The sequence below is a fragment of the Phyllostomus discolor genome, chromosome 8, assembly GCF_004126475.2.
Source record: "Phyllostomus discolor isolate MPI-MPIP mPhyDis1 chromosome 8, mPhyDis1.pri.v3, whole genome shotgun sequence".
NCBI classification, from domain to species: domain Eukaryota; kingdom Metazoa; phylum Chordata; class Mammalia; order Chiroptera; family Phyllostomidae; genus Phyllostomus; species Phyllostomus discolor.
In genome coordinates, this window is record NC_040910.2 from 60,432,903 (window position 1) to 60,454,392 (window position 21,490).

Here is a 21,490-nt window from a genome sequence, read left to right on the forward strand (position 1 = left end):
CTTGCAAGCCTAAAGTCAGCACTCCAGCTCGCTGACCTCCAACACACCCCGTTACATGTGTGACTCCCCCGGCCGCATCAGCCCCATTGGTGGCATTCCCCTCTGACAGACCTCTGCACAGAGTGGCCTGTAACATCAGACTGTAGCTTCTACCTGACAAAAAACCTTTGTCACAAAGCAAATGGCACTGTGTCCTGAGAAAACACAGTGCCGTTGCTTTTATGTTGCCCTCCCTTTGTGTAATTATACTTTCCAGTGGTTTATTGCTTTAGTACCCAGAAGGAAAATAAACTAACGTAAAAGCTTGCTTGTTTTATAAACTGATGCTTGAATTTAACATTGACATTTATTTAGTCAGTTTGGTCTCTATTTAACATCGAAAGAACGAATGCACCTGTATCCACCCGAGAGAATGAGTTTGGGAGAGGCAGCCTGACTACAATGGGTTAAGCAGTAACTGTGGGGAGCGGTCATACTGTCTTATATGGCCCCCAGACTGTTAGTGCTGATGGCCATGTCCTTGCCCACAGCCATTGAAGCCATGAAGAATGCCCACCGGGAGGAGATGGAGCGCGAGTTGGAGAAGAGCCAGCGGTCCCAGATCAGCAGCATCAACTCAGACATCGAGGCCCTGCGGCGACAGTATCTGTAAGTCAGTTTCATCCCCTCGGGAGGGTCTGGAGGGTGGCCTTTAAGATGGGAAAGGGTGCCTTTCCTGTGTTTTTGTGGGAGCCACATAGATGGGGTTCCTGAGGGGGGCACTGAGGGCAGCTCAGAGCCTTTTTTCCAGAGGGGCTGAGTGCCATTGAGGGTCAGCAAGCCACTAGTCCTCATGGCCCAAGGGCTTCCCGTTACTAAAACAAACAAACTGATTACCAAACTCCAGAGAATGAGGTACAGCAAAGGAAATTTTATATAATTAGCCATTTTTCAGGACTCCTCTCAGGCCAGGCACAGAATTCATTCTATCCGTCAGCTGCTGCCTCCTCAGTAGCTCTCGAGAAAGGAATCTGGTCTTGGGCCTGATACCTGATGCTTCATGACCATGCGTTACAGAAGTAACCATGTGTCATACGTTCTTTAAAAAAGCACATGTGCTGATTCTCTTTTTACAAGCAAGAGATTGGAGGGAATACAGCAGCATAGCTGCTCATGTTTTTCCCTCTGAGACCTGCCACTACTGGGAGTCCTTGAATTAGTCACTGTGAAAGCCATGTAGAGCCAGCCTTTACTGGGGTCTTAGTGATATCAAAGAATTGAGGCCCCTGCCTGTTCCAGGGCTTCCATTTAGTGCACTCAGCGCCAGGGCCGAGTGGGTGGCCTCCTGTGGACTACTGTCATTCTCATCCTGGCTGGAGGGGGTGACGGTGTGCAGGGCCTGGATGCCTTGCCCTGAGGCCCTGTATCCTCAGCTCTACCCATGGGACATCCAGCCCTTCTCGAGGAGTCTGGGGTGACAGAACATCATCGTGATGCTTTGATTTTTTTATGGGTGAATAGAGTCTGGGACTGCGTTATCAGACAAAGATTGCCTCAAAAGTTAGAGCTGAAAACAAAGTGCAAATCTGACTTCTCTCGGGAACAAGACATTTGTTTTGGCACAAGTGAATGAATTCTCTCCTGACTTCACAAGAGAGGTATTGTCTGTTGGACTGCTGAGCTACTTGAAAGAGGGTGAGGGAAGGGTACAGAATAGATTTCTATAAACTTAAAGTACTTTTTAAGTTTTCTCTTTAGTTGGGTACAAACTTTTTGAGACAACAAAATGCATAGGGCCTGCTCTGTGTTGCTCAACAGTTCTTTCTCTCGTCTCATCACCCCTCAAGCTTCACAGTGGGGACACAGAACCTGTAGAGGCGGGCTCTGGGGTGGGGAGGAGGCAAAGGAGTGAGTGGTGCCCTGTCCCCAGGGAGGAGTTGCAGTCGGTGCAGCGGGAGCTGGAGGTCCTCTCTGAGCAGTACTCACAGAAGTGCCTGGAGAATGCCCACCTCGCCCAGGCGCTAGAGGCCGAGCGGCAGGCCCTACGGCAGTGCCAACGTGAGAACCAGGAGCTCAACGCCCACAATCAGGTGAGCCCATGCTCAAGCTAGGGGCCAGGCCTCAACTTCAGGGTGGCCCCAGCTCTCTACAAGCACTTCCCCAACATCTGACATCTGCCAGTATGTCGACAGAAACTCACTGCACATGCTGGAGCGGTGGCCACCTGCCATATGAACCAGGTGTTTACACTTGGACTCTAAGATGTCTCAGTTTCTTCTGAGCATCTCTGAATTTCTGCTTTGTTGTTGCTTGGTAGGGCCTGTCAGGATCATTGCACCCTGTCCAGGTCTCCTGTCCCCAAGTCTAGGACCAGGTGTAAATGTCTCCCAGTCAAGACCATATACTGTTCACATTTATTTTTGTCAGGATATTCTCAAAATTTGCCTACTTCTCAGAAAATTGGGATGCATTTAAAATCCTGGCTAATGGATAGACTAGAGGTAGCTTTAGTTTGATAAAAGCTCTTTGAGTTCCAAATTGGAGCACCATCCTCACAACCCACTGCTCATATCCCCAGGCACTGAGCAGACATGTTGGCCTGGTTCAGGCGCAAGGCCTCCACAGGCCTATGGCCAACCTGTATGAGGGTGCTCCAGCAGGACTGTTTCCACTTAGTCACTGCAGTGGCCTGATAAACATTTGTCAGTTGGAAAGAAGGTACAGAAAGTGAGTAGGAGGAGAGCTGGAGAACCTAATTGTATAGAAACTCAAATGGGACAAACCATGACACAGATTACCACTAGTAATAGTGATAAAAAGGTACCAAAGATAGTGGAACCCTGCATACACAATTCTACAAAATACAGTGCCCACACAGATGGCTTCTACAGGGATATAAATTGCAGGCTGTTAACACCTAAACATGTTAAACCTAAAAAGCTATGGTGTGCACAAGCACTGCTCATGGCTGCCTGTGTCTACTCATTTCTGCTTAGTGTTATGAGAGAGCAACCTTTCCTGCTTGTGTTACGTGGTTGAGGCCCCCAAGAATTTCTGTTGAGCATCCCTGTTTTGTTGTTGCTGACCCCAGGAGCTGAACAACCGCCTGGCTGCAGAAATTGCACGATTACGGACACTGCTGACTGGAGATGCTGGCGGGGAGGCTGCTGGCTCGCCTCTCACGCAGGGCAAGGATGCCTATGAGTTAGAGGTACTGCTCGGAGCCTGGCTCCCCCTTCACCCAGCTCTGCACTGCACAAGGCCTAAGTGGGGATCAAGGAGTGGTCCAAAGCTTATAGAATCATTGTAGAGATGAGACCTGGAGGCAGCTGGAGGGAGAGAACATGGAAAGATCCAAATCACTCGAAGACAGCCAAAGAAAACAGCTTCCAGGCAGCATGGGACCCCTCTTGTGCTATGGGGACCTTTAACCCCATTCTTACTCTGCTACTCTCCTCTACTTCTGCCACACCACAAACACTGATCACCTAAAACGAAACATTTAATAACTATGTGGACACTGTAGCTGCTTGAGATTCTGTAACACTCTATTATTCAGAATCTGATAGGTTCATCTTAAGGTAGAATGATTAATTTCTATGTATAAGACAGCCTTATACATACAGCAGTTGTGAAAGCACTTAGATTTCTTCCCAATTAAAATTTCATCATGAAAATATCTCTTACTAAAAGATGTGGAAGAGAGGGAGAGTACATTCAACAAAAGTTTCAACAGGACATCTTCATGGACACTGTCTCAGGCTCAGTCCAGGAAATTGCCTTGGTTCCAGGCTGAGGATCCAGAGTCCTCATGTCTAGGAAGAATTGCCACAATTCTTTTCTTCTTCTTTCTGTGTCTTTATGTAATGTTTAAGCTGTTAGTCGTATTTAAATTTTATTTGCTGGCATTTTCCATTGTATATTGGTGAGGATGAGAAGAAAGTTGCCTGCTCCTCATTGTGTGGAGGGGAGTTCTCTGCTCAGTCTTTGCTTTAAAGACTCCAAAAGTCCTTTTGCTCTCTCATTCTAGGTCTTACTACGAGTCAAGGAATCAGAAATACAGTACCTAAAACAGGAGATCAGCTCTCTCAAGGATGAGCTCCAGACAGCATTGCGGGTACGGGCACACCCCCACAGGGGTGGATCTGCAGAATGGGCTCAGAAAGGGGTGGGGACACTTGTCTGCAGAGCTCACAGAGGTCCCTGTGCTCAGCAAGTATCTCAGGCTATTCTAGAATAGACTTTATTTTCATGAGGCATGTTTTCAAATTTGAATTCTCTTGAAAACCCACTTCATGCAGGTAAGGTAAAAATGAGAAGTCTACCTGGTCTCCTATATCTTTGTTGTTCTCCATGCCTCCTTTGTGCTTTGGCAAGACGGTGAGATCTGCGAGAAATGTCATCCTGGGAAGCGAGAGTTCGGTCGGTTGCCAGTGTCCTCTAGGATTCCTTAGGAAATCTAAGACAGAGAGGGAGTTTTATAGGCTGGAGTATAGGGAGGTCCTTGGTGGTTAGGATTGACCAGTCCACACTATGCCTGAGCTTGCAAGAGCCCCCCAGGATCCTGTCTTGTGTTCAGATGGAGACTCTTATCTATGCCTGTTTCAGTTTGTGTCCAGTTTCTGCCTTTGGAAAACCAGGCAGGGCAGCCTGCCTCCCCTGCTACTAATGCATTCCCCAGGCAATTGGCAGAAGCATTCCAGCCCCTGGGAGACAGACTGCCTGGCCTGCTTGTAACCACTGTTTTCTCTGACCTTTTATCTTCAAGGACAAGAAATATGCTAGTGACAAGTACAAAGACATCTACACAGAGCTCAGCATCGTGAGGGCAAAGGCTGACTGCGATATCAGCAGGTTGAAAGAGCAGCTGAAAACAGCCACAGAAGCTCTGGGTGAAAAATCCCCTGAGAACACCCCTGTGTCGGGATATGGTGAGCAATTCAGGCTCTGGGTTGTGACTCAGCAACTCATGGGGATTTGTTCAGAGTTAACTGGGTTTTGAGTGACAGCAGAGAATTGATTTTATGTTTCTGATTTTAGTCTTATACATCTCCTCACAGAGAACAGCCAGAGGGACGCTGGCCCATGAGCTGGCAGGTGCCCTGGGGTAGGAAACTTGTCCTATAGGTGCACTGGTGGCAGACACTATGTTGATTGCTTCTAAGGGAAATCACGCCATCAATGCATATTTTTATAGTGATGAAAGGTTGCATTTTTCCATTTTCGTAAAGAACTCAACAGTTTGGTGGAGGAGGCGAGAGCTAGTTGCTTGATCCTAGAGTTTTACAATAAAATGTGCAGATGGCCATGGGAGGAGGAGCTAGGGGAGGATGCTCCCTAATGAAAAGATGTCTTAGGTCACTAATATCCAAAAAATTCAACTTTTTTCTCAGCTAGCCAGAGATTAAGGATAGTGGCTATACTGACAAATGGGTGGAGAGAAAACTGTGTGCATCACTGCTGGGATGATAAGGTAGCAGTCTTTCTGGAAGGGAGTGACACAGAATTTAAAATCCAACTATAAGCTGACTTTGGGTGGGTAAAGAAATGATAACAGTGGCTGTTTCAGAGGAGAGCCCCAGGTAGCCAGGCGACAATGAGAAAGGATAACTTAGAATTAGGGGAAGAATGTATACATCGTGTGACCTACCAGTTTAACTTCTGAAAAAAAAACAGATGCATAGAAATGTGCCAACAAGAATATTTAGTACAGTACATAAGAGCAAAAAAACTGATTCTCCCTAAACAGTCTTCTACTTCCATCAAACAGAAGGCCTGTGACATCACTACACAGTGAACTACTATGCAGTTTTTACAAGAGATTCGGTTGAGGAGCTCCTGGTCAAGATGACAGTGTAGATAAACAATGCACTCACCTCCCACCATCATATCAAATTACAACTAAACTACAGAAGATTCATCCTTCAGAATCTCATGAAGTCAGGCTGAACAGAAGTCCTGTAACTAAAAATATAATGATGCAGACACATTGAAACTGGTAGGAGGGGCAGAGATGCAGAACATTCTGGTCAACAGCCATGTGTGCTTGATAAAAATCAGAATAGATATCTCAGATGTGGAGGTTCCCTTCTGAGGAGTCAAGAGGCCCAGCCCCATACCAGGCATCCAGCCCAGGAATACAGCACTGGAAAGAGAAATCCCAGTAACTTCTGGCTCTAAAAACCAGTGGGGATTGAGGCTGAGTGAGACAGAGGGCTCCTTGAGTCCCAGGAAGTTTCTCTTAAAGGGCTTGTGCAGGCTTACTCAGACTCACTTACTCTGAGCTCTAACACTGGAGAGCAACTCAAAAGGTGCCAGAGACATCAAGGAGGAACTGAATTGTCTGGCTTTGGGACTAGAAAAGGAAGGGGAACTTTCTCCCAAGCAGAAGTGCTGGCAGAGGCTGTTGTCACTTTGCTGCCACACACACACACACACACACACAGGTGGGTACCATTTCTGAATCTTATCATCCTGGCTATTCCCCCACCCCAGTGATTCCTTAAGAATCCTGCCCCACCCAATTTACAGGTCTGCCCAAGCAGTTTCCAGTGGCTTTTCCATACAAATGGCCTGTCTTGGCTTGCTGCATGCAGGCTTTACTAAAAAGTCCCTCAAAGGTTCACAAACCCCCCCAAAAGAACATCTGGCCTTGGCATGCCCCATACCTCTTGCTAAGTGTCCCAAGGCTTGGCACTAGTGTCAGCCAGCTTGGGTTCACAGTTTGGTCTTTCCCAGGCACCTCCTAGCCCAGCACAAGTAGCAGCCATCTGCTGATCATTCTGTAGCTCAAGCTGGGTGGCCCTGGGCAGGGCACAGGCAGTGGCTGGCCTTGGCCAGTACATCTGGTGGACAGCTTCAGTCCACACAAAGCACCAAGCAACTACCTCCATGAACAACACACTCAAGGGGCAGACTCATTGGGCACCAGAGCCCTGCTGAAGCAAGTCCTGCTCTATGGAGTTGGCGCCTGCAAAGCAGCTCCTCTGCTGTGCTCTCAGCCAGGACTCCCTTCCAGTTGGTCTCAGGTAAATCCCTCCTGTTTACCCTGCCACTGATGTGCAAGCATCAGTCAAGGCTCAACAGGGAAGGGGTATATTTGGAGTGCCAGGCTCCTGTGACAAGGGATACTGCACCACAGGGCCGTATAGGACACCTACTATACAAGACCACTCTTTTAAGATTGGGAGATGTAGCAGCTCTACCTAACAAATAGAAACTGCCAAAATGAGGAGACAGCAAAACATAGCCTAAATGAAAGGACAGGGAAACAACTCCAGAGAAAGAACTAAATAAAAAGGAGACAAGCAATCTACTAAATACAGAGTTCAAAACACTGGTGATAAAGTTGCTCAGTGAACTTAGAGGAATAGTAGATGAACTTAGCATTTCAGAAGAGACATAAAGAACATAAAAATAGAGATAGAAAACATAAAGAACCAGTCAGAAGTGAAGAATACATTATAGGGAATCAATAGTAGAGAAGATGAACCAGAGAATCAAATCAGCAATTTGGAATATAACAAGGCAGAAAACACCCAATCAGAACAGCAGAAAGAAAAAGGAATACAAAACTTGAGGATACTGTAAGGAGCCTCTGGTACAACTGCAAGGGTACCAACATTCACATCATAGGGATGCTGGAAGGAGAAGAGATAAAGCAAAAGATTGAAAAAGCTATTTGAAAATATGACAGAAGCTTCCCTAACCTGGTGAAGGAACTAGACACTAGGGTGCACAGAAAGCACCAAACAAGGTGAACCCAGAAGGCCCACAGTAAGGCACATCATAATTAAAATGCCAGCGGGTAAAGACAAAGAGAATCTTAAAAGCAGCAAGAGAAAAGCAGTTAGTTACCTATAAGAAATGCCCAAGGGATTAAGAAGTACAACAGAAACTTTTTAGGCCAGAAGGGACTGGCAAGAAATGTTCAAAGGGATGAAAAGCAAGGACCTACAAACAGGATTACTCAGCAGAGCTGTGATCTAGACTTGAAAAACAAGTAAAGAGCTTCTGAGGCAAGAAGCAGCCAAAAAAGTTCATCACCACCAAACCAGTATTACAAGAAATGTTAAAGGGTTTTCTTTAAGAAGAAAAGATAAAAAAAATATGAATAGTTACATGCCAATAGATACTTATCTATCAATACTTACTTTAAATGCTCCCATCAAAAAACATACAATGGCTGAATAGATATGAGGTCAAGACCCTTATATATGCTACCTGTAAGAGACTCACTTAAGATCCAAATTGAAAGTAAGAGGATGGAAAAGATATTTCATGAAAATGGAAACAACAAAAAAATGTTGTGGTAGCAATACCTATACCAGACAAAATAGACTTCAAAAACAAAGGCTATAACAAGGACCAACAAAGGACCCAGCAAAATAAAAGGTGTTTTTTTTTTAAATATCAGATATTTTTGTTTTGACATGAGTAGAGATCAATAAATACATTGTTTTTTTGTTGTTTTGGTTTTTAACTACACACCCAGGACATATGATATGGCTCAGGGTATGTTTGTTTAAACAGTCATTTTCCAGAAATTTAAAGGACAGTATACCATGCTGTTAATGGTTGCCTCAGTGTGGGGTGGATTATGAGAAGGAGTTGGTCTGACTCTTTTGTGTTATGACAGTCCTGGGTTCTCAGAAGGAAGGGGGTAAATGAATCATGGGGACCATTGGTCTGCTCAGCCAATAAGGCGCAGCTCCAGAGGGAGGGGTCCCAAGTGGCCCCCACAGAAAGCATGGCTTCACCTACAGTCACACCCATTGGGGGGAGACGCTGAACAAGTGCCCCACATACAGATGTCCTCCAGTTGTGCTTTGAATTGTTCTGGAAAAGATCTAGTATGTTTTATGGTTATTGGCTTTGATTACTCTTAAAGTTGTTAAAGAAAATGTCAAGTTTGTGGCACTAAAATCAGCTTGGGAAGTTTTTAAAGATTTACTAGGGTTCCAGAGGACTTTGGAAAACAAAGTAATAGGTTCCTTTGTTTCTTCAGATATAATGAAATCTAAAAGCAACCCTGACTTTCTAAAAAAGGACAGATCCTGTGTGAGTCGGCAACTCAGGAACATCAGATCCAAGGTGGGTCTGGGATCCAGGCTTGGTTATGTGGGGCTCACAGAGGTCGGCAGAGGTCAGGGAGAGGAGCACAAATCAGAGCCCAGGACAGGCAGTGGTGGAAGGTCCCCAGGGCCTAGAGCTCGCCTAGCCCCACATGCTCACCCTTTGGCGCCAGCTCTGGCTTCCTGTCTCCCTCATGCAGCAGTGGAACCAGCTCCTACAGACACAGTGGGAGGGCTAGGCCTGTGAGGAGCAGGAAGTGGAATGAATTCTACCTTACACTCCCCTAGTTGAATACTGACTCTACCTGCCTTTGGGAGAGGAAGCTGCCTGACCCTTTCTCCCCAACCTCATAGTAGCAAATCCCCAGTGATCAGTCCCTGCCCCACTGCCGCCTCCACAAGAGAAGGACGGGCGGGGGGTGGGGAGTGATGAGCATGTTGCTTTTAGGATTTATTGTGTGTGTCTTATTTTTTGCTCTTTCCTCTGACAGTCCGTAATTGAGCAGGTCTCATGGGATAACTGAAACGAGCCCGCTTCCAGGTCCCTTGTCATGTAGGTAAACCACCTCTTACCATCCACCCACCTGCTACCCTCCAGAGGGTGCTACCTGCATGCACTGCTCACACCTCCATAGCAAGCTCCTTGTTTTATTGTGACTTTGTTTAATTCATGATGCTCCAGCAGGCACATACACAATCCAAGTAAAATTACTGTAACCTGTTCTGGAGAGTTAACTGGCACTATAACCTTGTAACAGACTTGATCCCTGGTGGAGAGGAGCTCCCCTTCCAGCTTGGTGAGCCAGCCCACAGAGCCAGCTTCGTGGGTGGGCTCAGGCCCAGGTCCAGCATGCATGTCAAATGCTCTGTGCACTCCAATTTCTTGGGGAAAGCCCTCTTGCCTTCTGTCAAGAGGCAGGCTTGACCCACCAGCAGCCACTGACGAGTAGAGTCTGCTGCAGAACCCCCACCCAGTCTACGGCTGAGGCAGGGCCAAGCTGGGGTATGCAGGGAGCCGATCCCTCATGGGTGTAGCTTAGGAAAACAGCTCGGCAGAGCAAGACAACCACACATTATTGGGGTGCTTCACCAGGACATTTTTAACAAAGCAAAAGTTTTTCACTGTGTACCATTAAAGGCAGTGCTATAAAAAAAGGAGGTGAGGACACTGAAGAGCTGACTGAGACATCCATCTGTTTGAAAATGACCGAGAGGACAGTGGCACTCAGCCCGGCCCTCCTGGTCTCCACAGGAGGGCCAGGCATCCGGTCGCATGGTACTTCACTGTAGACTGTGCTTACTAGCCTAGCTGGTCTGACCTCGCTCACTCCCTGGTGAGGGGCTAGGGGCAGCAGGAAAACCACATGCTGGGCCAGGCTCCTGCCATAGGGACACTGACTCCGCCTTAGGGCCAGACAGCACAGGCTCCTTCTCACTTACCCACAGCTCGTCCTCAGTCCAGACAAGCCCCATCCTCTGGGGTGAAGGTTTTGCTCTTTAGGAAGAGCTTTATTTTGTTGATATTTTATTTATTATTCTGCAGTCATAAGCCACTTATGACCAAATGTTGTTTAGCCTTCATTGAAAACTTAGTTGCAACTTTTTCACTTTAGACATGAAAAGCACTGTTTAGCAAAAGGAAAAATTGTTATTTGGTTTATGGTCTTCTTGAAGATTCTACTCATTAGAGGCTTAACTGCAGCTGCTCTAAGTTCCCCTGTGCCTGTAAATAACAGGTGACACAGCTTCTACTGGGACCCTTCTAGGGAAGCCTTGTTGCAGTGCCCACCTTGTCAGGGGGGGTGGGGGGTGGGGGTGGTCCTGGGGCTCTGGATGAAAGGCCAGAAAGTCACTGAAAAGACCTTTGCAGCAGGGTACACTGGAAGAACCTGGTACGCTGGTCAGGACCAGCTAGAACCAAGGTAGAAAAAGAAAACTGTTAGGCATACCCAGGGAGGGTCTCCCAAAGAAGGGTGTGAGTTCACATGTGGCTTGACCGTGAGAAGACCCATGGCCACCCTGGCCAGGACTCAGCAGTGTAAGAAGAAAGGCCTTGCTGTGCAGGGCAGTCCTGCTGGCCCAGGTAAAAAGGTGGGGCCTTGCAGATGACCTCATGGACATCTTTGGTGATGCCAGGCAGGTCAGCAGGCACTCCGATGAGGGTTTGTGCTGTTCTTTTCTGTGAGTGTATTTGGAGACACCACCCAGCCCCCACAGGAGGATGAGGATGAAGTCGTCTAGAAACTAAATCTGTCACTGGTGCTTTTTGACATGGGATCTAACATGTATGGACTTACATCTTTCATTTATGCTGTTTCAACATCATGCCTCACATAAAAGTATGAAGTCTCAGCATCGTAAAGTCAAAGCAAGCTTGTTGCTTAAGAACAGCGCAGCTTTTCTGGGATCGCATCCAGAAAGCATGTTTTCCTGGGGTCTTCATGCAGTATTTACTAGACACACCAGCCCTGTGGGAGGAATGAGCCCTAAGGGAGCTGGCTGCACCCCAAGGGCCTTTCTCTGGGTACACAGGGAGGCAGGGAGGGTGTTGAACAGCCGGAGTGTGCGGCAGTGCATGGCACTGAATGTGAAGACTTGGACCTGTCATAGCCTGGACTACCCCTCCTCACCCTGCTCCCCAACTTCCTGTCCTTGAGCACTACAGGGATGTCCCTCAAGGGTGTCTGGCAGTGTGCAGAGGATGCACACGCAGAGGCAGGACACTTACTGTCCCTCAGGTCTTAGGAGTAGTGGCTCACTGCTGTCTCAAGGGCGTGTCCCCAGCCAGAATAGAGCAGCATGGCACAGGACAGGGTGGCCTTCTACAGGGTGACCCCACCTGTGCCCAGCACCTGGATGAAACACCTCCTGACACCACCTCCTGACCTGAAGTGCTTAGGAAAAGAGACTCGAGAGGATTTTTTAGGCCTTGTGTGCATTAATGGAAGTTCTGGTTTGGAATGGGATATGGATCTCCTTCTATTCTCTGACCCACTCAGTGGCAAGCTTCAAAAGTGACCCTAATGTGGAGGTCCATCTGGACCAGTGAGTTAGAAAAGACTAGCCGTTGGACCCCTTGTTTGTTTTTTTTTTAAAGTCACTTCATCATTTACACACACACAGCTCCACAGTGTAAAAAGCAAGCAGAGCTGTTCTTGGTGAGGATGGGGGACACCAGGGCGCAGCACACTTCCCTCAGACTTGGGAGGAAGCTCGGTCGCACAGATCCCCTCCCAGTGCCCACTCTGAAGCCACAGGCTGGGCTCTCCAGGCCTGCAGGGCCAACGGATGAGATATGTCACTGAAACTGGTATGCCCTGCACTGGGGCCGGCCTTGAGCTGCATGTGTCTTATCAAGCTCTCTTCGTCAGCTCTGGCACACAGAAGCTGGGGGAACTGGCTTCTTAGGGTCCAGTGTTGAGATTTGCAGGAAGATTGCTATGGGTGACCAGGAAGCCAGGCCAGTCCCAGCCAGTGCCGGGATTCTACCATCCCAGTCATGCTTTAAAGTGATGCACTTTTCTCATCTGGAGATTAAACCCAAGAGTCAAGTATCACTTGTAGTGATACACAGATTTAAACTTTCCCAGAGTCCCATAAGAACAGTGTGTTGGTTTTACATTTTGAAAATCTTAGTAGATATGTCAACATATTCCCAAATCCCCATAAGAGTAAATCCAGCAGGGTTTCTCATGATGGGGGCAGGGGCAAGGGGTGAGTCTGAGAGCAGGTACTGCCAGGGGGCATGCAGGCGGGTCCCTGGCCTGCACTCTGGCAGCAGTGCCCCAGGGGCCCTAGTCCTCCTGGCACTAGGCCTCTGGGTAATGATGATTGCCCGGGAAGCAGACGTGGTGGGGCCCACACTCAGGAGGACATGGAAGGCTGCTTCTCTAGTTCTTGGCACAATCTTTTTTTCCTGGCTGAATTGGCCTAATAGCTGCTTATCTAAAGAGCCCTAAGCTCGGAATTCAGCTTCTTACACTCAATGGTCTTCTTTCTCTGATTTTTTTCCCCTTTTTCATCCAGATAACACCATTTCAGAGGAGGCCACTCTCTCCTTAGCATGCCCCACTAATCTCTGAGGAGCTCTTCCCACCCCCGCCCTACACCCCTCCGCTTGCAGCCTGCACCCCAGCAATAGGCCTGTTGGTTAACTGGTTTTCTCCTGCTCTCTTCCCCAGAGTCTGAAGGAAGGCTTGACGGTGCAAGAACGCTTGAAGCTCTTTGAATCCAGGGACTTGAAGAAAGACTGACTGTCCTATTCCGATTGAACACACACCCTTCCCAGCTTGTGGCAGCACAACCCAAATGCTACTTTTCGTCTGTACCTTTATTTTTATTATTATTATTATTGTTATTGTTATTGTCATTATTAACTGTGGGTATGGATGCATGAGAGACTAGTTTATGGGTTGTTCACACCATTCCCTGCTGTGCTGACTCCAACTTCCTACTGTCTCTATCTGACCTTTTATTCCATGGTCTTCTAAAACAATCCAAGCAGTGGAGGCTGCAAGGGCCATCTGCTCCAGCTGGGTCTGTGTTGGGAGTCCCTGCTGTCGTCCGCCTCACTCATTCACTGTCAGTATTAAGGCCCAGCAGCCTATCGATAAGCTAGCTCTGTCTCACCAAGAGCACTGGGGAGGAAGAGAGAGAGAATTGGGCCCAGGGGGCTGTAGCTGCGCTGCATACTGGGTCCCTTGGAGAGACAACAAGCCATTGGGATGTGGTTTTCCCTAGATCACAACACTGACAACTTGCTAGCTGTGGGAGGAGCTGGGGGAGCAGGGCAAAGAGTGTGGCGTACACCACCTGTTAGCTTGCGGGAAGGTCAGCATTTTATATTTGTTCCACTAATGCAGCTTAAAACCGCACCCCAGATGATTGTGGTAAACTTTTCACAACCTTAAAAATGTCGAAAACAGCTTTTCCTATTTTTGTTTGTTTTTTATTAAATCTTGCACAAAACCCCACCCCTCTCATTCCTTCCTCTGCTCGGTCCTTTCTTGGTCACCAGTCTGGTCTTTCCATACCTGCCTGGCCTGTTGACCTGTGGCCTGGGGTTTCAGACTGTAATTGCCAATAATGATGAATTCCCCCAGGGTATCATTTGTGGGGACAGGTGATTTACCTCTGTAACCTCTCTGCAAATAAACCCCATGTTACTTTTGAAAAGGTTAGGGGAAGACCCCTATGTTAAGTCAAGGAGAAAGTGCAGAGGATGTCAAAACCAGACGAGAATGGCCCATTATTTTGTGTTCTTAACTCTAATTAATCTGACCTGAAGAGTTCTCTTTTAGCATTTAGAGAACCTAAAGTAAACCTATTATTTAGCAGTTTGAATAAGACCTTTGTAACCACCACAAAACACTCTACAACACTTCTTGTAAAGACCATAAACTGGAGTTTTTCTTCTGGGCCCATGGCAGCTGTTCATCCTGAGATAAGGGTGTAACAAAACCAAGGGGGGCCAGCTCTGCTGCCTTAGCAGCGAGGGGCAGGCTGCAAGCAGAACATTTCGGGGAGCTCCCTCTGACCATGCTGCATCTGTCTGTCTGTTGATTGTACTGCTGGCGTGAGTTTGATAGTCTGTGGGTACACAGACACTTGAGGATAAAAATGTAGAGGTGTCTTGCTCAGTTTCTAGATTAGTGAACAAGGTCATTTGGGAAGAGCTCCAGAAAGGCTAGACAAAAGGCCCTTGTTTGGTGCTCACTGCTCACTGCAGTGGCTGCAGAGGTCCATGCTGGCCTTGGCCTTCCCTGTTCACACCTATCACTGCCTTGCGTGATGCTTTCTTCTTCTGTGGGTTTTTTTTTTTTGTTTTACTTCTTTTTGCCCTTTAATCCCCACCTGAGGACATCTATTGATTTTTAGAGAGGAAGAGGCCGGGGGGCGGGGGGAGGGGGGGCGGAAAAGAGAGAGAAACATTTGATTGGTTGTATCCTGTATGCACCCTGACCAGGAATCAAACTTGCAACCTTGACGTGTCAGGATGGTGCTCTAGCCAACTGAGCCCCTCCCAGTGAGGGCTCTTCTATGTTTTCAAAAGGTCAGCTCTGTTTTTTAAATTCTACTTACCAGATATCCCTTGACATGTAGATTGGCAGTGTTTTTAAAGGACGGTGACCTTTCTGTATCATGTTCAGAATGGGAGTGAGCAGAAGGAATATTTGGGACCTGCAGTCCTACTCTCTCCAGCAGGTGTCCTCTGGGGCAGAGTGCTGTGACACTCAGCAGATCTGAGGGACGGGCCTGTCTGCTGGTCCTCTGTGTGGCTGTCTGGGCACTAGGGTTTTATGTTGCTCCTTCCGAGAACTTGCCTCATCAAGCTGGTGTCCTTTGTGAGTGCCCTGCAGCCTCAAGGACTCTTCTCACCAGGCAACTGCTTCCCTCCACCTTCCCTGAGGTTTCCAGGCAGGTCCTGCATGGAGTCAAGCTCTATCTGCCTTCTGTTGTGAGGGTTTGAAATCTGCAGTTGAATAGGTCAAAAGAGCATTCGTTTTACTAACTTGTCCTTTGACATGAGATCTCAGGAATCCTGGGGAACAAATGTGTTAGGTATAGCATTTGGGGGCCAAAGAGAGACTGAGGGAGACCTCTTATCATGGTGGCCTCTGTAAAGGGCTCTCCCACTCACCCCAGAACAACAGGACTCGTTTGCCAGGGGCTGATTCAGTCTGGGGTTACCAGGAAATGGACTGTGAATGCTAAGGTAGCTGAGAAATGGGGGCACTCTGACAAAAGGCTGGTTGTGCTGCAGCCTCCCACACAGTGCACGGGCCTCCCTTGGCCTGGCTGAGTGCCACTTCATGTTGACGACAACTGTGAGCCTCCAAGCCAGGGCTGGGTGTCCCGGTGCTCAGTCCTGGTCTCCAACTAGAATGAGCACACAGGACAGAACAAAGAGGGCCTTCACTTCCAGCCTGCGTGTCCCACCATGGTCCTGCCACAGTCCCTGCTGTACAGTGTCCTCCGTGTGTTCCATGAATCCACTAAACCCCAGGGAAGAATTTAGCCACCTAACCAACCACTGAGGAGAGAAGAAATAACAGTGTGGAGGTCAGGTTGGCTTCTGTATTGTTACAGAAAGGTCCTCAGGTGAGGCCTGAGCCACTGCTGGGACTGTGGCCAGGGAAGCATAGGGAACGGTGAATCCCAGTGTTCTGTGCTTGCTGCTCCCAGCATGAGCCAAGCAGCGGGTGCATCCCCCTCCCCAGGGAGCCAAATGTTAACAAGCACAACTCTTCACAGTTGTAACTATTTTCCTGTAAATATTTACTGCTTCATTTATAATCTGCTAGCACCTACACATAAACTGTGGCAAACATATTAATGGGAAAACTTCATTTGACACTTCTGTGAACATATATACTAATCACAGCGTGCACGTGCACTTTCCAGTTCTTTTACCATTTGTGATGCCAGTACTTGAGCAGATCTGAAGGGTGTTATTTCCAGAGGACTGTGGCTATCAGTAGCCTCCTTGGCAGAGGTATGACACTGGGTGGGGTGAAGTGGCAGACAGAGCACTTGGCCACTAGAAGTTGAAGTGCAATAAGGCATCATGATAAGTCTGAATTTCTGGGAGGAAGTGCTGGCCGTCTTGGGAGGGGCCGCTGGAGGCCGTGGTGGGAATGTATGGGTTTGTGAGGAGCTGAGATCAGAGGACGCTCCCTATAAGTCCTGCAGTGTCCAGATCCAGTCACTTGCTCACTGACCCAACACTAAGCGTCAGGGGCCTCGCACAGGCCACACTTTTGAAGAGAGGAAATTGCAATTTTTAAAAAACACAGTTATGACTCTTGGAATCTGCCTGAAAGGAATTCTGACTGAAAGGCCAGGAAACAAAATGGATGGCTTAAAAAGCGTTTTCTATGGAGATGCATTTATATCATTTGTTTCACCACAGAGGGAGGTGGGACATGGTCCTTTTATCACTGTTGCCTGGGGTTCCTTTTAGCAAGTCTGTTTCTACACTCATCTTGGGTGGGGAGGGGCGGGCACAATGCCTGCCCAAACCCTGCAGGGCCTGGAGGCTGAGTGACAGCCCTGTGACCTCTTTTCTCCAGCTCTGAAATGACAAGGGTGTGCTGGTATCCTGCCACCTCCAGCAAAGTAAAGGACCATGGTGCCCCAGGTGCAAGCTCTGTCATAGGGAGGAGCTGGCCGGGTGGTTCCCTTAGAAAAGCTTCTCCCTTCCCACACTTGCTGGAGCCCCCCTGGTTCCTGAGGCCCAGGGCTGGCCTGAGCAGCCTAGGTCCCATTGGTGTAGTCAGCTGCCTGTCAGGCCTGTGGCCTCATTTCGGAGAGGGGGACAGTGGGAGCCTTTCCTGCTCCCTACTCCCTGATGCCTGTGTGGTGTCTTCACGGCTAGCCACACTTGGCCGCTCACTCACTGACTGACATGTCTAAGTCTCAGACAGTTCTTTAGGGATTCAAAACTGTTTTCAGTTAGAGTGAAGAAAATACGACCCATCAACATTTATTTTTCATGAAGTAAAAGTTTACACATTATTATTCTAAGGAAGGTTGGAATTTAATATTTTCATTTATAGACACAATTTCAAAAAGGATTCAGTCACTCCCTTTATCACCAAAAGGGGTGGGATGGGACTTTAAGTATTTTCAAAGTTTTACAAAGGACAGGGAAGTATATAGTGTTGTACATAAAAGGAATTAAATGCTAGAAGAAAAAACTTGGCACATTAATTGGAAGTTTCACTTCTCTGGAAAAATCAATGGAATATGTCATACCCTGAAAATCCTGGACAACCAAGTTACTGCAGTGTTTTATGTTAAATAGGAATTTGCTTTATAAATAAATTTTAACTGTTGCCCTAACATTTTCTCTACTCGGTTGAGATTAGTGAACAGTCCTCAGTGCCCTGGTCCAGTAGCCTCCACTGGACCTTTATGAAAGGACTTGGGAAGAATGCTGCTGAAAACTTTATTCTAAAGGTCCTTAAAATTAAGGTATTTGCACACCATTTTTTCTATCTTTCATCATAGGGTCTTCTCCCTTGTCATTCTTGAGAGAAGAGTTAGTTACTGGACTGACCAGCGGAGGGTCCCTTTCTCAGTCAGTGTGGACTAAGGAGCCGCCAGGGGACTTTCCACAGAGGTCATGCTTACAAGTTAACCAGTATGCAGACGCCTCTCCTCCAGCTTTTCCATGCCACCAAATCCCTAAAAGGCCTGTGCTCAGCCAGACGTTAGACTTCTAATCGTAGAAAAGGTCTTTTTATTCACCTGAGACCAGGTCTAAAGGTCAAGTCCTTCACCAAGTAGCAGGGCGCTGTGGGACACATTTCTTCTTCCACAACAGGCCAAGTACTGCCAGTTCTCAGACTGCCCTCAAGAGACAGGATAGGGGGGACGGGCTGGTGCACTGTGTACAGTCTTGTATGTTCTCACATGTGTACAAACACCTTTGGCAAGTTCACACTTTCCACAGTTGAAAACTTAAATAAGGATCAACCTTAAGTGAGGTCTAGTGAAACCTCTTTTCTTAGATTCTGTCATAGGAAGATTTGACATAAACCCTGTATGACAGTTCACATTATCAATTTCTCTTGTTTTGTCTACTGGAAAAGACCGGGCTTCTCTCCTTGGTCCTTTTGAGCACAGTAAGTTTCAAGTCTTGATGTTTCTCTGTAATGGGTAGAGGCCTACCTCCTCTGAAGTCTTTCAGCTAAAGACTCACAGAGCAGGAGTAATAACTCCACACTAGACCGCTCCCAAGAATGGCATAACACACCTTGGGTCCCTTTCTTCTAGGTGTGCACACAGAAGTGTGTGACTTCAGCTACAGTACTCAGAATGGCTTCCAATTTCTCTGTATTTAAAAGAAGCTGTTTTTTTTTTTTCTTCAAAGTAACCTGTATGTATATTATTCAGACTAAGCAGTGTAAATATTACTCAGAAGTTACTACAGGGTTTTTGTGACAAAATATTTTTTTAAATTATATACAGATAATTGCTTTTTAAGGTAGGGAGAACAGCTTTGGGTACAACATTGAACCCTACTCAACATTATAAGGAAATGCTTTTAATGACTTTATAAAAGCTTTGGTCATTGAACAGGTGGTTTTAAAGACTGTATACTGTATCTACAATAACGATGACCCCACAGCCAAACACTGTTTTTCATTGAAAAAACTCGAATACTTGTTATTGGTAGAGCTATTTAAAGTCCTGGCAGGGGGAAAAAAAATCCTGGCTGAAAATTAAAAGAAGAACATGATGGTTACATCTTTACCAGATCCTTTCGTACAGTGATTTAAGACTTGTTAGGAGGCAGTTTTGGCATCAGGGGTCTGTCCCTGGGCAGCACTACGTGTGGAGTCCAGCTGAGCATCTGGACTTCTCCAGCCCTGGGGTTGTATTGTTTATTAGCATAAAGGTCACAAAACTCAGAAAGCTGTTATTTCACAATACCCATCCAATAGGTAAGCAAGCATTTAGTCACAAAATACTTGAGAACTGGATGGTCCAATACGGGAAGATGTAGAAGTCTTAGGTAAACTCAGCAGCAGTCTGAAATCACAGCACTGCTGGGGGCCTTCCCAGACGGAGTTGGAGCCTGCGGTGAAGGAATCATCAGGTGTACTCGGCCCGCCTGCTGCCTTTGCGCTTTCCCCCTTTACAACTAACTATATTGCATATTTCAGTTTTATAGAAAGCTAGGAATAGATTCAGATCACTAAATTGTTATGTTTATATCACAAAACTTCAGTTAAAACGATTTTAGGATTTACCTTTCATATTTACAATATATCTGCTGACTTATTGTTAGGATTCAAACCAGTTAAGAATTACTTCATGTGCTTTTCCTAAGTAATATTTACTAAGTGGTTCCTCAACTATTATAATCAGTGATTTTTCTATCAGGGTGAATGTCTCAATTCAGCTACTGAAGACAAAAACATACTATGCCAGCCTGCTGGGAGAGCTGCTATACAAACAGTGAAAAAATGTAGATCACTTCCCTGGCGTGAGGAGTCTGGAAGTAAATTGCAGCAATCACTTCTGCCACTGCTAATTCTTTCAACAGGCAGGTGATGCGTGTTCAAAGAACAAACTTGGATAAAGTAACTGGTGTTTAATTTCTGCCCTAATGCTAAATGATAATGTTCACCAAACTAAAGGTCACCTGCTGAAGAAAGCAGAGGCCTAAGGGGCCCAGGTGACTCCTTAGCACACACCTGGGCTCCACCAGCAGCCCCAGGCCTGAGACAGTTCCTGGAAACAGATTCTACCCGGTGGGTCATTCTCTACCTGGCTGCTGGGGTCCCGAAGAGAAGAGCCTGGTCAGTGAAGATGCTCTCTGTTTTGGACAATTCAAGAATGTGATGGTTTAGTTTTAGGCTTTTTTAAAAAAACAAAGTTTCTAATAAACTGTTCACTACAACTGAATTACTTTGTCAAAATATTTATTCCTTTGTGTGACATGCTGGATTTCTATGGATATAGCTGATCGTTTCTATTTTGTAAATACTACCTAACATTACATAAAGTATATCATAATAAACTATTTTTGCATCACCTTTTGCATGCTGTGAATGAGGTTTTGTTTAATGGAGGGACATATGCCGAATAGGCATTTAGGTCAAAAGTCAGAAACTAGTCAAAAACCTACAGATTTATAATGAGGTTTTTGCTTTTACTTTTATATCTGCGTTTTTTTTAGTGTTTTTAAAGTTTTGGATTAGTTGTCAGCATTTTAAAATCAGATTTCACATAAAAATCCAATTTTACATGTTTATATGCAATGCATAGTAAGAAAAATTTTATATCCAGAATCTAAAGTACATTGGCTTAGTTATATAGAAACCTTCAGAGGGCCTAAAGGCAACAGAAATACTGATGAGAGGAAGAGCTATAACTGTCCCATACCTGCCCCTTTATTAATAGATTTGCAGTAAAGCATTACTTTTCATTTCTAAAAAATGAATCGTATATAATGACCCAATACACACACACACACATAACCACAACCCAAAATAATGCACCCTTACTAGGATATATTCTGTAGTATACACTCATGTAAAATGTCTCCATTCTATTTCATTCAAAATTCTAGTTGTAACCTACTAAAATTTAAAATGAGAATTTTTTTCAATATTGCCACAACCTCTGAAATGAAATGTGAAAAGTGGGAATCTAAACTTTTATTCAGATAAACAAGAAAATTAAAGTCTGCCTACCTATTAGAAATCAACTTAAGGAATTTGTGAAACTCAAAAACAAAATTAAGTACAGACATGTAGAAGATACATATTTTCAGTGCTATTTGGTTTAAGGATGTTTCAGTAATTTTTTACTCATTAAAACTATTCTGGTCAACATACAACTAGTTTAATATGGTATTCTAATATAACTTTTAACTAAATTTTTAAAGCTATGTAAGTGCAATTTAAAAAGTCAGATCTGGA

At 46.1% G+C, this 21,490-nt stretch overlaps 1 protein-coding gene across 11 annotated transcripts in view; it reads left to right on the plus strand.

Annotated features, from left to right (window-relative positions):
• Positions 1 to 14,228, plus strand: part of LOC114515066 (myosin phosphatase Rho interacting protein) — a 172,466-nt gene extending 158,238 nt beyond the window's left edge. For 8 of the 11 annotated variants that reach the window (XM_036032832.1, XM_036032833.1, XM_028534334.2 and 5 more), the window contains 7 exons: positions 531 to 648; positions 1,910 to 2,069; positions 3,071 to 3,190; positions 4,010 to 4,096; positions 4,748 to 4,910; positions 8,987 to 9,072; positions 13,235 to 14,228. In XM_036032832.1, the coding sequence (XP_035888725.1) occupies positions 531 to 648; positions 1,910 to 2,069; positions 3,071 to 3,190; positions 4,010 to 4,096; positions 4,748 to 4,910; positions 8,987 to 9,072; positions 13,235 to 13,306 (806 nt within the window). In that variant the 3' untranslated portion in view covers positions 13,307 to 14,228. Of the gene's footprint in view, positions 1 to 530; positions 649 to 1,909; positions 2,070 to 3,070; positions 3,191 to 4,009; positions 4,097 to 4,747; positions 4,911 to 8,986; positions 9,073 to 9,544; positions 9,611 to 13,234 lie in introns of all 11 variants that reach the window. The other 3 variants (XM_036032829.1, XM_036032838.1, XM_036032830.1) reach the window with 2 other exon arrangements.
• The last annotated feature ends 7,262 nt before the right edge of the window (positions 14,229 to 21,490 follow it).